This window comes from Tachyglossus aculeatus, chromosome X2 (assembly GCF_015852505.1).
Source record: "Tachyglossus aculeatus isolate mTacAcu1 chromosome X2, mTacAcu1.pri, whole genome shotgun sequence".
NCBI lineage: Eukaryota > Metazoa > Chordata > Mammalia > Monotremata > Tachyglossidae > Tachyglossus > Tachyglossus aculeatus.
In genome coordinates, this window is record NC_052100.1 from 7,829,533 (window position 1) to 7,842,455 (window position 12,923).

The 12,923-nt window shown below is 47.2% G+C and overlaps 1 protein-coding gene across 7 annotated transcripts in view; it reads right to left on the reverse strand.

Moving 5' to 3' along the window:
- Positions 1–750: 750 nt before the first annotated feature.
- Positions 751–12,923, reverse strand: part of DOCK3 (dedicator of cytokinesis 3) — a 477,519-nt gene continuing 465,346 nt past the window's right edge. For 6 of the 7 annotated variants that reach the window (XM_038770866.1, XM_038770865.1, XM_038770864.1 and 3 more), the window contains 4 exons: positions 11,768–11,855; positions 5,514–5,636; positions 4,796–4,878; positions 751–2,920 (listed from right to left, as the gene is read on the reverse strand). In XM_038770866.1, coding sequence (XP_038626794.1) covers positions 2,411–2,920; positions 4,796–4,878; positions 5,514–5,636; positions 11,768–11,855 — 804 coding nt within the window. In that variant the 3' untranslated portion in view covers positions 751–2,410. The remainder of the gene's footprint in view (positions 2,921–4,795; positions 4,879–5,513; positions 5,637–11,767; positions 11,856–12,923) is intronic. The other variant, XM_038770867.1, reaches the window with a different exon arrangement.

Genomic DNA, 12,923 nt, shown 5'->3' on the forward strand with positions numbered 1-12,923 from the left:
CCTACCTTTCTTGTTTCCACTCCTTTCAGTGCTCTTAAAATTCTGTCAAGCTAATTTTTCTAAACCTTGAAAGGTTTAAAAACCTTCAAAAAGCCCAAATTAAACTAGACTTCACCTCAAGGTCATTTTTTTTGGCAAGACAAGTTTCATCACCACTGACTTCTAACTTTTCTCTCATCTCTACCCTATTCAGTGTTCCTAAGGATTGTCAAGCTATTTTTTCCCAAACTTGAAAAGCTATTTAGAAAGCTTCAAAGAGCCCAAATTAAACAGCATTTCTCCCTAAGCTCATCTTTTCTTATTTTGCAAGACTGACTTCTCCACTACCAGTTCCTACCTTTCACTCCCTCCAGTGTTTAGGATTCTGTCAAGTTAATTTTTCCAAAACTTGAAAAGTGATTTAGAAACTTCACAAAACCCAAATCAAACTAGATTTCTCCTTTTTTTTTCTTTTTTCTTTTTTTTTTCCCCAAATCAAGGCTAGCATTGTGCTGAAATGGCTGGTACTGGTTTACAAAAGAAAACCATTTACCACTGAGGATTCTCTTGTTGCTTCACTGAGACAGCTGGTTGTGCATTGACCAAACATGGATTCACCTCAGTGCTTAATCCAACTGCTCAGACACATGATAAACAATAGCACTGTCCAGAGACATACATTTGCTCCTCAAAAGTACCTTAAAAGCGACCTGATAAAATACTATGGTGACACCCCGCTCCCTACCCCCCCCTCCCCCCCAAATGCCCCCAAATATCAACAAGCCAGGAGAAAGGACAGAGCCCTGACTGGCTAAAAGTGTCATATAAAGATAATGCTGTATGTATATAAAGAAATGCTGCATCCTTAAACAAGGCTGGTCAGCTCCCCTGCGTACTGACTGTACGCTACACTGCATTAAAATACTACACTTGGATCAGTGGCAGAAGGCAGTGGACATTGTGTGACTTAGGCTCTGATGAAATCAATTCCTTAGGGAAGGACTTTCCCCACCCAGGGGGAGTCAAAGATGGGCTCTATTTCTTTTTCCTGGGAATGAGCTTCAAAAGAAGGAAATATCAACTCCACTCCAGCTTATTAGCTAAGTCTAAGCGTCATCAAGACTGCTCTTCCTCAGCGCCAGCCGATTCCAGAAGCACTGTTCTGCCACTAGTCTTTTTACTCAGAGGTAGTGTTAAAATTCCTGACTCAGGAGAACAGGCCAAAGGATAAAGGATTTCCTAGAGGCTGAGAGATACCGACTCTCTCCTACCCTGGCAGCCCCAAAGTGACAGGTGTTGCCTGGAGGTCTTTCAGTAGGAATGAATGGCTCTCAGCTCTCAGAAAGTTGCCTGCTAATTTAAGAGGAAGGCGGCACTGCAAACCTTCAGTTTTCTGTTTCTTTAGCTCAACATGTAGTTCTAGCTTTAAGCTGGCCCTCACTACCCCTCCCCACTTTGCCTCCAACTGGACTGCTGCTTTTTTTGTTTTGGGGGGGGGGTGTTGGGGGAGATGTCAAACACCTGGAGGCAGCTGAGTCTAGGGAAAGCCCAATAGGACTGGGTTGCACTCCTAGAGTTTACACAGTCCTAGCTGATATCTGTAGCTGTAGCCCAAATGGTGAGAGGCTCTGACTTCTACGGGGGAGGAAGTGTATAGCTTAGAGGGTTAAAAGTGGGGGGAATGTCTCCCAAATGGGAGAACACCAAAGGAAGCAGCAGGGGGGCTGGTTTTACAAACTAGTGCTCTCTCAGAAGTCCCCATGGACTCTTGGAACCATTACCAACTCAATCAAGTCAGCACACCTGAGCAGTGGGGGTGAGAGGGGGGTGGGGGTGAGAGAGTCAAGAAAGTCATGTGCATTCAGACATCCAGAAGAGCCAGTTGCTCCTAAGAATAGGAAGTCTCTCCTCCACCCGCCAACCCCCGCTCAGCCTGGCGTGGTTAACGGAATCCCTGAATGCAACTATGAGCTTCGGCGTCTATCCGGCAAAGAAAGAAGTCCCTGCGACAACTTCACCTATACTCGTGTGTGTTTCAAAACCGAGGAGGCCTAGATTCCCGGAAGAACCTGTTTCTCGCCCCCTTCTTCTGGGGTTCCAATACTCTTATTTCGGCAAGGGTCTACGGCTAAAGGTTACATACACACGGCTTCGTGTGTGGTCTGGTAACTGCAGAAGGAAGAAAGCATCCACTGTGCCAAGAAACAAAAAGAAAGGTACGACCCATAGCAAAACCAGAAGAGTAGAATACGAAATAAAGAGGAAAGCAGCAACATCGCATGCTGAAACAACCTCTGTACATACACTCGAAACATTAGTTAACGGCAGTAGAACGTAAAGAATCGGTTTGTTGTTCTTTCCTCCGAGCCCCGAGCCTTTACTGTTCCTTTCCGGGTGACCTGCTTGTGGGCCCTGGAGACAGTAATTCTGCTCACTGCTCGCTGATGCCATGCTCCCAGCTCACTCTTGCCTGCTCCTCTTTGATGCTGCTCGGAGGCAGGGAGACCTTGCGATGCAGAGGCCGATGCTGCTTGTCATCTTCTTCCATCATCATCCCCTCCTCGATCTCGAGCATCGGGAGACGGGAGTGGTACGGTTTTGGGGGCAAAGCTGGAGGGTCCATGGGGTCCTGAGGGATAACACCGCTTGGGGCAGAGTGGCTTCGGCATGGCTGGGATTTGACAGATTCCAGGACGTCAGGCTCCGAAAGGCTATAACGGACGGGGAGGTAGGGCACTTCTAAATCTTCGTCGGTGTTCCAGGCCTGGCTAGGGACAGAGTCCATCGTGTCTGTGCGAGGAGGAACCTCGGAAGAGTGCCCAAAGTTACTCTCACTTAAAGAAGACACCCCGCTGCTGGCACTACCAGATAAGGTGGAATTACTACCATCCAAACCAGACTGGGGACTGGTGGGGGAAGCAGGAATAGGATGGAGGGGGGACTGGAGAAGAGAAAAACAGAGGCAAGTTAAAATCGCTCCTGAATCAGACGGGACAGGTATCAGTCCTCTCTCTTTTCAATTAGAATACAAGAAGCCTGAGGCTCTACATGAAATTCCATAGTCTCATTCGTTCTGTGCCAACTTGCAGGTAAGTACCGGAATTTACCAGTCTTCCAAAAAAACATGCCCAGCCCTCTCCCTCCAAACAGGACTGCCCCTAGAAGGGAATGGGGTCCTTTTTGGAAGGGTCTTAAAGAACTGTTCTTCGTTCTCCCCTTTCGCCACCAATCAAGTGCTGGTGGGGGCTTCTGCTGCCTCCCCTATGACAGGACTCTGGAGAACTCTGGGCTCTGCTCCCTAGGAGGTCCCACCCCCCAATAGCCAGTGGGGCTCCAGAGAGCTATTGGCATCCAGGTAACAAGGGAGGGCAGGAACGGTCTGGGCCGGAGTCTCTGCTGCTTCGTTGCTTCCCATCATGTGGGTATATGTTGCCAACTTGTACTTCCCAAGCGCTTAATACAGTGCTCTAAACACAGTAAGTGCTTAATAAATATGATTGATTGATTGATTACTCCCGAGCTCCGCTTGCTGGGAGGAACGGTTGTTCGATTATCTCTCATCTAAATTTCACCTTCAGCCTTATCAGGGACCCAATGCCACACTCTGTTTGAGTATCCCTCAAATGGGCTGTTTGAGCATCCCTCAAAAGTAAATGATCAAATTGCTTTCTAGTCCATATGTTGCCTCTGTAACAGAATTCTAGGACACCGTTTATCCCTGTGTTGCCAATATAGATTTTTGGTGCCACATATGACTACCCTGTTACAGGTACATCACCTCGATGTTAATAATAGTGGTATTTGCTAAGTGCTTACTATGTGCCAGGCACTGTACTAAGCGCTGGAGTGGATACAAGCAAACCAGGTTGGACACAGTCCACATCCCTTGTGGGGCTCACGGTCTCAGTCCCCATTTTACAAATGAGGGAACAGAGGCACAGAAAAGTGAAGCGACCTGCCCAAGGCCACACACCAGACAAGTGGCGGAGCCGGCATTCTTGAGACTTCAACCCCTAGAGCCTGACAGATCCAGTGAGGCAGTTTACAATCATCCTCTAGACTGTTTGCTCCTTGTGGGGAGGGAATGTGCCTACCAACTCCCCCAAGTGCTTAGTACAGTGCTCTGTGCAGACATCACCTGCATACAGCAATTCTTGAATGACCACTTCTAGGACCTTGGATGATGCTTGAAGTCTTTGGGGCTGGGAGAACTTTCACACCTCTGGGAATCATATTTCAATACTTACACCTAGGCTTCTTGATGCATCATAGAATACACTGAACAGGACTGGGCCAACTATCCATCCTTGCTTTACTCTCCTGGTGATGGGGAAATCGATTGGCCAGGGCTGCCTTTCTCAGAAAGAACTGATACCATATTTTTGGCTAAGCTCGGACAATACTGACACGAGAGGAGGACAGCATCCCTTTTCCGATCAGTTGGTTTTTTTAAAATGTAGGAGACATTGAGACGACGTTGAGGCCCAGACCCCATACAAATAAACATGTTCAAGACAGAACACCAACATAACTTCCGGCCTCTGGCTAAATTCCAGCTCTGCTAATGAGCTGCTCTTTTTACCAATGCTACATAAAATTCCCCATTCAGGCCCAGTCATCTCTGATAACCTCCTCTGTTTCCTATCCTAAACCTAGATATGCTACTGCGGTCAAGTTGTTTAACAGTTACATTTCCAAACTCAACCATCACAAGCGGTGCACAGCTGGAGGAGGTGAAGTGACTCCAGGGCAGAAGAATTCCATCGGTTTGCTAATCTCCTGGGATACAGACCGACATGGATGAAAAATTCCATACCTTACGAAGAGTCCGGGCGGGAAGGGCGGGAGGGGCATCCCCCAGGGGATGATGGAAGGCATCAAAGTGAAGGGAATAGGGCCCTGAAATGAAACACAAAATCAAATGTCAGCAAAGAACACAACCTTTTAAGGTTTGAGGGGGCTGAACGCCAAAGAACACTCCAGTTTAACCTATGCCAGCAAGGTGGGCTTGGCTGGATTAAGAGCACTTTGTAGCTTTACTTTCTAGGATCCTACAGAGTGAACCGTCCCTCTTCGTCTCTCCCTGAGACAACAGCAAGCTTGGCTCAAACTGGAGTGTTCTGGAGGACAAGTCTGGAGAGTCTCTCGTTGTTCCAAGCAAAAATGAAGACTTGGGCAGAATTGGTGGGCATCCCATCCACCTAAGTCACCGGTACTCCTGGCATGGTTTGGCAGGCTGCTAAACCCATTTGGAAATGCAGAAGAATATTTCTCTTGTCTTAAACTTCTGCTGAGGTCAATTACGGGGGAGGCACCAGGCTAGCTTGCTGCACTTGCACACCTACTTCTGATTCCACCTCATACGGAAGTTCTCACAAGCACTGTCGAAGCTGGCTTTTCTAAAGTTGAGCAGATCATCTTTGCTCCCTCGCTTCTTTTTCCCGGAAGGAAGGTGCTTGCCAGGATAAGCTTGCTTCCTGGTGATTTAAGCAGGGCACAGACTATCTAGGGGACCTGGTTGGCTGTTTCCTTACCATAGGGTAGACTTCTTGGCGGTACTGGCGGGGCCAAGCTACTCCCCACCTGGGAGGACCGGGTAAGCAACGTATCTCTCGTCCCGCTGTCAAGGCTCCAGCTGCTGGGGGCTGTGGGCACAGCTGAAGGATGGAAACAGATTGCATTGGGGTGAGGTTACATTACTGGTTGCACCTGGGGGTGGAGGATTTATCCTAAAGGCTGACTCTTCTGAAGGCATGAACTGATCTCATGTGGCACCTGGCTGAATAAGTAGCATTAGAGAAGCGCTTTGCCCGAAAGGTTGGGATGGTTTTCAGGGGCAGGACTGGATCAAAAGGAAGAGCAGTCGCTCTGGTGGATAGAGCTTTAAGTCAAGGGGGGAATTAGATAGTGTCATAAAGATTTGCTGGCGACAATTCAACTGGAAAAAACTCTTCTTTCCAGTCCATGAAGTTTGAGAAGAAAACTCAATCAGGGAGATGGCAGAAGTGATCCCACCTTTCTGATCTACCAAAAGTAACTGCAGCAGATGGGCAGGCAAAGTGCCATCTCCTTGGCAGACCGTCAAAATCAAAGAGATAAAGATCTCGGCCGGTGGGGGATGGAGGGGAGATGAGGGAGGGAAACCTCCTCTCTCCTAGTGAGTGTCTTTTTTCCCTCTTGCCTGCTTCATCAGTAATGCAAAACTGCTCCCTTCTTCCAGGTGGGGGTTTTACTGAGCTGACACCATTCACCTAGAGCATCCAGCCACACTACCTGGAAAAAAAAATTAGGAGAGAACAGAGCTGTTCAAACTCCCAGTCGCTCTCCAAAACAGATTTGGTTTTGGGGTGAGAACTGACCCTCCACAGACAAATAATAATAATAATAGCATTTGTTAAGTGCTTACTATGTGCCAAGCACTGTTCTAAGCATTGGGGGGATACAAGGGAATCAGGTTGTCCCACGCGGGGCTCACAGTCTTAATTCCCATTTTACAGATGAGGTAACTGAGGCCCAGAGAAGTTAAGTGACTTGCCCAAGGTCACACAGCTGACGAGCGGTGGAGCTGGGATTAGAATCCATGACATTTGACTCCCAAGTCCGGGCTCTTTCCACTAAACCATGGATGAAAAGGATACTGTGGAAGAGCAGATGTTAAACCCTGGAGCCCTAGCTAAATTTCAATGTGGGAACTGTCAAACTAGAATTTCTCTGATGCTCTTACCCTTGAGGGCCGGATAATGAACTATTCTGACCCCTACACGATAGCTAGTATCATAGGATGCTGATGGCAGCACCAAAAATCAAAATTCCAGCAGATCAAATGGCAACCGAACCATGAAGCTGCTAGTCAAGTACCCAGAGGAAGGTCAAATGTGGAGCTCATCTCCTATTATGGGAATTAATAAAAATCTCAGTCAGGACTGAGGTCAGTGCTGATTAAGAGAAGCAACGTGGCTCAGTGGAAAGAGCACAGGCTTTGGAGTCAGAGGTCATAGGTTCAAATCCCAGATCCACTGCTCGTCAGCTGTGTGACGGGCAAGTCACTTAACTTCTCTATGCCTCAGTGACCTCATCTGTAAAATGGGGATTAAGACTGTGAGCCCCACGTGGGACAACCTAATCACCTCGTATCCCCCCAGCACTTAGAACAGTGCTTTGCATGTAGTAAGTGCTTAATAAATGCCATTATCATTATTAATAAGTCCTAGGATTGGAGGAAATTATGATTTTCCTGAAACTCTAGGTCAGTGACAACATACTGGTAAACCACCCCACACTATTTAAGTCTGGGCGCTTCTGAAGACTAGCCTGTCGGTCGGTGGGGTCACTGACTCCTTTGAGTATTCTCTTCTGCATCCTTCCAACACCAAAGCTGATGAAGAAAATCATCCAGCCTCAAACCTTCGAGCCCTCAGCGATTCCAAATTCTCAGGAATGGTGGAAGAGGCAGGGTCAATCTGTTAACCACTGCATTACTGGGGACTGAATATTACTGAGAAGTAATTTTCCTTTCCCCAGTGCTTGAAGGCAATCCAATTCTCACAGAGGGAACTAGATTGCTCCAAGGAACACTTTCTACTACACACCTGCAGAAAGAATCACCACCACAAAGAGGTGCAGCGAGTAAATCCGTTCCTTTTGAAATGTCCATATTTTTACATGTGGCTTAAGATATACGCAGGGGGCTTGAGGCCTGGGCTCCTCCGCTGGGAGATAGAGTCACCTCTGGTCATTCCTTGGTCATTTGCTCTCCTGTAAACCATCTGTCAAGTACTCCTCAAAGAGTCCAAGGGCAAAGGGTAGCAAGAGGCCCTCTGGCTGTCCCAAGTTGCCCTTGGGTTGGTGGTGGAGGACTCCTCCAGCTCCTCACTGGGGCAGCTCTCCCTCTTCTGACGCTGCCATCTCTACTTCTGGCCACTCCTGGGCTGCCGGAGGGGCCTGGCGAGAAGTCCAATAAGCTCCTCTGCTTTGCGGTGGAAGAGTCTTCATGGCCAAGGCTCTGAGGCAGTAGTTCTTTTCTGGGGCCTTTGGGCTAAGTTCCAAGCAGCAGTTTTCAGCGACCATAAACATGGAAGACCAAAAGACAGACTCTTCTGGATGCAAACAAATCTGAGGTTGGCTTTGGATTCTAACTTACTTTGGATTAAAGACACAATGATGTGTGATTAATTTGAGTTTAGGAACAACACTGAGAGGTTTATTCAAAGACTTGTTAATGGCATCTTCACCTTACAGGATGAAAGCACCTTCTTTCTCTTCATCAGTGAACATGGGCTCTTAGCTCCGTATTAGGTGCGGGAAAGTTGCTAAGGAAAAACTGGGTCACTGGGGGCCCTTGGAGACACCCTGAGGGGACAGAGAAAAGGCTGGAGTCTGGAGGACGAGCAGAGGATGCAAACTGGGCCCTTGCCTCTCCCGCTGAAGTAGTAAGACAGCAATTTAGACACAGCTCTCCTCGTTGCTTAGAGAAATGAGACACAATTTCAGATATCAGCTTCAAGTAATTCTTGTGACAAACACTACCTGTTAGTAGGACGATAAGCCAACAGAGAGTATTCTAAAACCGTTTCTCTGAATGCAACCCCCAAATGTTATTAGTCACTAGATCATCAATTGGCCTGTATCCGAAGCCACAGCATTTGGAAAACAAATTTCTGTTTGAAATACCTGGAACTTATACAATTCAGTTGATATCCAAGAAACGATCCTCTCATAATGAGTGACTACGAAGACCTCAAGATCCTCGCAAGCATGATGCTTAGGTATAGCACCAAAAAAGGTCTAGCCGCTTCATTCAGGAAAGGCCCTAAGAGTCATCAAATGATCTCAAAGATAACAAGCAGGAGAGCGTGATGGATGGGGATGGGAGTCAGATCATTTGGTTACAGCATAGATACAAGGAATCACCTAAGCTGTAAAACCATGGATCTCTTCAGTTTGCTCTTTAGGTGCAATTCCATTAAGCAGTCTCCAGGGGTTTTGACCCAACCCGGGAATGGCAGAAGCTCCAGAGCTGTGCTGATCAAGAGAAATCCAAGAACTGAAGGGTCCTGCGGCCAACACGCCCTCTAGGATGGGGTCAACTCTGGGCATTTCTACCAGGCTATCTCATTAAGCTTAAAGCAGGATTCTTGCTCCTGGGGAGTGACGAAGAGTGTGTGAAAGCTTCTTCCCTGAAGCGGTCCAGGGCCCCACTTGCTGTACTTTTAACTTGAAGCCTTGTCCTGGCCACCAGTGATTTCTCATGTGGCGAATGCCATCACGGTTGATGACAGAGGCTTTCATTCCATCCATGGAGGAGACAATCAGGCTTGAGGTGTGAGACATGCCCCCTTCCCCTGCCCCAACTGCACACAATCCTTTCTCACCATATGGTGCGATTCTGCCCTATTTTATGTCCTAGCTGATTGCCCCATGAAAACATGAGCATCTTCCAGATACTGAACCGTTGATGATTTTGAGTTGACAAGAGGTCCGACCATGACAGAAAAATCAAGTGGGATCTTCAGCCCATTGCCTCTCTGCAACTTGGGAGTGGAGAAAACTTCCCTTCTCAGCAGAATCCATCTCTTCCAGCACCACCATACAGACTCTTCACCAAGTCTGGGTCCTTCTGAGTCCATCAGAGGATGCGCAATGTTTTAATGCTTCTGAAGGCCCAAGGACACGGTGGGGGCAAGACATCCAGTGCAGTTTCTAAGCGTCTCTTCTTGTTGGGAGGCAGAAGGAGGAAAGTACCTTTCTAGATGTCTTTCTAAGTTCCAAAGCCAAGAAAATACCAAGGCCCTGAGGTTTATAGGGGAGGATACCTGCCCACAGGGGCACTCGTGACAATTGCGAGAAGCTTCTCTTCCAAGACTGTTTAAGGTAAGGGCAATGATTAGAGTCAGGGCAACAGACAACACGCAAGGAGATGTTGAAATGAAAATGTGATGGCAGGTTTTTAGAGCAACAAGTGCTGATGGCACGACAGGGTGGGAAGAGGACAACAGACAGAGGAGAGAGAGTTCTGCATATGGAGAGAAGCCAAGTGAGTGCTGAACACTAATGGAAAAGGAAGAAAGAAGGCTCTTGGGGGCCCATAGGCTGAGAAAAATTCCCATTCTGAAGGCTCGATAGAGGAAAGGGGCCAGGGTTGGAAGATGCCCTGTGGGATAGTCCACTCAGCCATAGGCAGGGAACCCTGGGAAGAGGCCTCTCATCACAGGCATTGGGCTATATAAGCTAGAGGTATGGCTGTTCCTGGATACTTTCTAGATAAATGGATGGCCAATGGCTAGATGAAGCAATCACTATGAAGCAATCGAAGAGAAATAGATGTGATTGCAAGTGCCAAATAAATTCTAACCAGCAGAGTGAGAACAAGAAACCTAAAAAGGTTTCATGTGATGTTTACTCCTGCAGGAGTGCCCGGCAAAGAGTTGAAACCAAGGGGGTGAAAGCCACCCTGTTGTCTTATCCTTGGAGGTTGGCCTGTTTCTGGTCCAGCACTTAAGGGCTGGAGTTGGACTGAGGTGGGTCATGGGGCTTCAGCCCAGTGTGAAAGGTTCCCAGGATGTCCTCAGTCTCTTTCTAGATCACTCCCTGGACAAGGTGACTAGGTTGAGTCAAGGTCCAACCTAGGGTTTGGATCTTCTCTGAGATTGACCCAGGAAGACCTATGGGCTCAGAGCAGAGAAAAGGTCAGAGAAGACCCAGACCTCCTGGTTACCCCTCCGGCCAAGCATCACTCCTGCCCTTGTTGCACTGCTCTCAAGGTTTTGTGGCAACCGAGGGGATGGGGAAATTAGCGATAGCAGCTGACACCTGCAATCTGGGCACAGTATTTCCTTCTCCTTGTCCTTATCACCCTCCCTCCTTCCTTGTAACTTTCAGAGGTGAAGGTTGACTGTGTTCACCAATTTATTGGCTAATCTTTTTCGCCTTCGGATTTCTGATCGTGGGACCTGAAGTAATTCGGAGTCATGGTGGTGGGTGGGTCTGAGCCTTGGTTCTACCTTTCGCTCCCAGCAATACAGGCAGCATCACTTTCAAGGAAGATGCTGGAGCCTCTCATCATGCTTACAGTTCCATTGGGCCAGCAGAAGGGAGAGAAGTCCTGCCCCATTCGCATTGGGAGCTACACTAGACATGTCTCCCAGTTAGGATACTGGGGGAGTTAGGGCATCTCTAGTAGCAAAAGATGTCACCGACTGAATGAAATACCTTTTTTTTTAAAAAAAAATATGATTTGACTTCCCCTTCCCTAACCCTTTCCTTTACCTTAATCTTTTACCTACTGGAAGTATTTAGTAGTGTTTACCTGTTTCATTCCCAATTTAATGGCAAAGTCCTGGGAGCACCCTAGATAACTGTAAGGATAAATAAATATGCAGAACTCCTCTCATCCCTTCTTAGCCAAAGCCATCTGCCAAGTGCCACAAACTCCTGATTGTTGAAATGAGCAGCAGGGAAGTTACTTCTGAACAGTTCCGAATACAACTGGGTCCTTCCAAAAGCTTATTTTGGGGGAACAAGGATAACTTACACCGACACTGACGAAACTTTATGTAGTTATGTGATGGTACTCCAACTTACATATGGGGTTGGTGGGAAAACTTCAGAAAGTCAGGCAGAGACCCAAGGACTCGTGTCAAGAGCACTCTTGACTCGAGACCTCAAGAGGTTGCCCTCCATCTCTCAAGAAGTCTGGCATGCTTTAGTTGGCAGACAGAAGGAATCATAAAGGTAAAGAGTCTGAACACACAATGAGGAGAAAGGCTACCACAGGACAGATAAAGAATACCTTTTTCGGCAACAGACAGATTGGGATCACTGCAGGGTTTGCAGGGTCCAATTACTTGTTGGATCAAGGCGCGCTGGAAATTCGGAGGCTAAGAAAAGGGGAAAAATCATGATAGAGAAGTGAAAATGAACAGTTAGATCTCTGCTAGCGCAGGACCCTGAGGAATCTGAGCTGCGGTATCCCGCGACAAAGACAACCTGGAGCTAAACTACTTGCGGAGTTTAAACTTCTGAATTTTTGTGTAGATTTGGAAGTGTCCCAGAAAGGTGCAGGGGAAATAAATACTCTCATTTCTTAGCTGGTACTGGAAAAAAAAAAGTCCACATGGGCAATATGTCAGCCCACAATAGGGAGGGTTAGATAAGGCTGGAATAGGAAACCAACCCATGAATAATAAAATGTAAGTACTTCCACTTCTTAGCTGGTACTAAATAAAAAAATCACTTTGATCATATGTCAGCCGATAATAGGGAAGGTTAAATAGGGTTGGAATAAGAAACCAGTTCTTACATAATAAAATTTGGGCACACTGCTCCAGAGATGAGGAATCAGACTGTGCACTTGAGAAATTATCATTATTACTAATAATATCAACAAGAAAAATGCCAAGCCTGTTGACTAAGCACAACTTGATGAGCTAGGTGAAGCAGGCAGGAGTGGAGGGGGTGAGAATGAGGGGAGAGAGTGGGCTCCAGAGGAAGAGCCAATTGTAAACTATTGACCAGCTAATCATTTTTCTTCTAAAATGTTCTGTGCACATCTCCCCAACTCCTCAAAAACCTCCAACGGTTACCCACCTATCCCTGCATCAAAAAGAAACCCCAGCGCTTAGTACAGTGTCTGGCACATAGTAAGTGCTTAAATAACAACAAACTTCTTACTATTGGCCCTAAGGCACTCTATCAGCTTCCCACCCGAATCAATCAATCAGGGGTAAGTGCCCTGCACTTACTGTGTGCAGGGCACTGTATTCAGCACTTGGGAGAGTACAATACATGTCTAGTTGGTAGATATGATCCCTGCCCTTAAGGATCTTACAATCTAGTAACCCTGCTAATCACCTACTATAATCCACACACTTCGTTCCTCTGGCTCCAACTTGCTCACTGCGCCTTGATCTTGTCTCTCTTGCTGCCGATCCCTTGCTCCCGTCCTT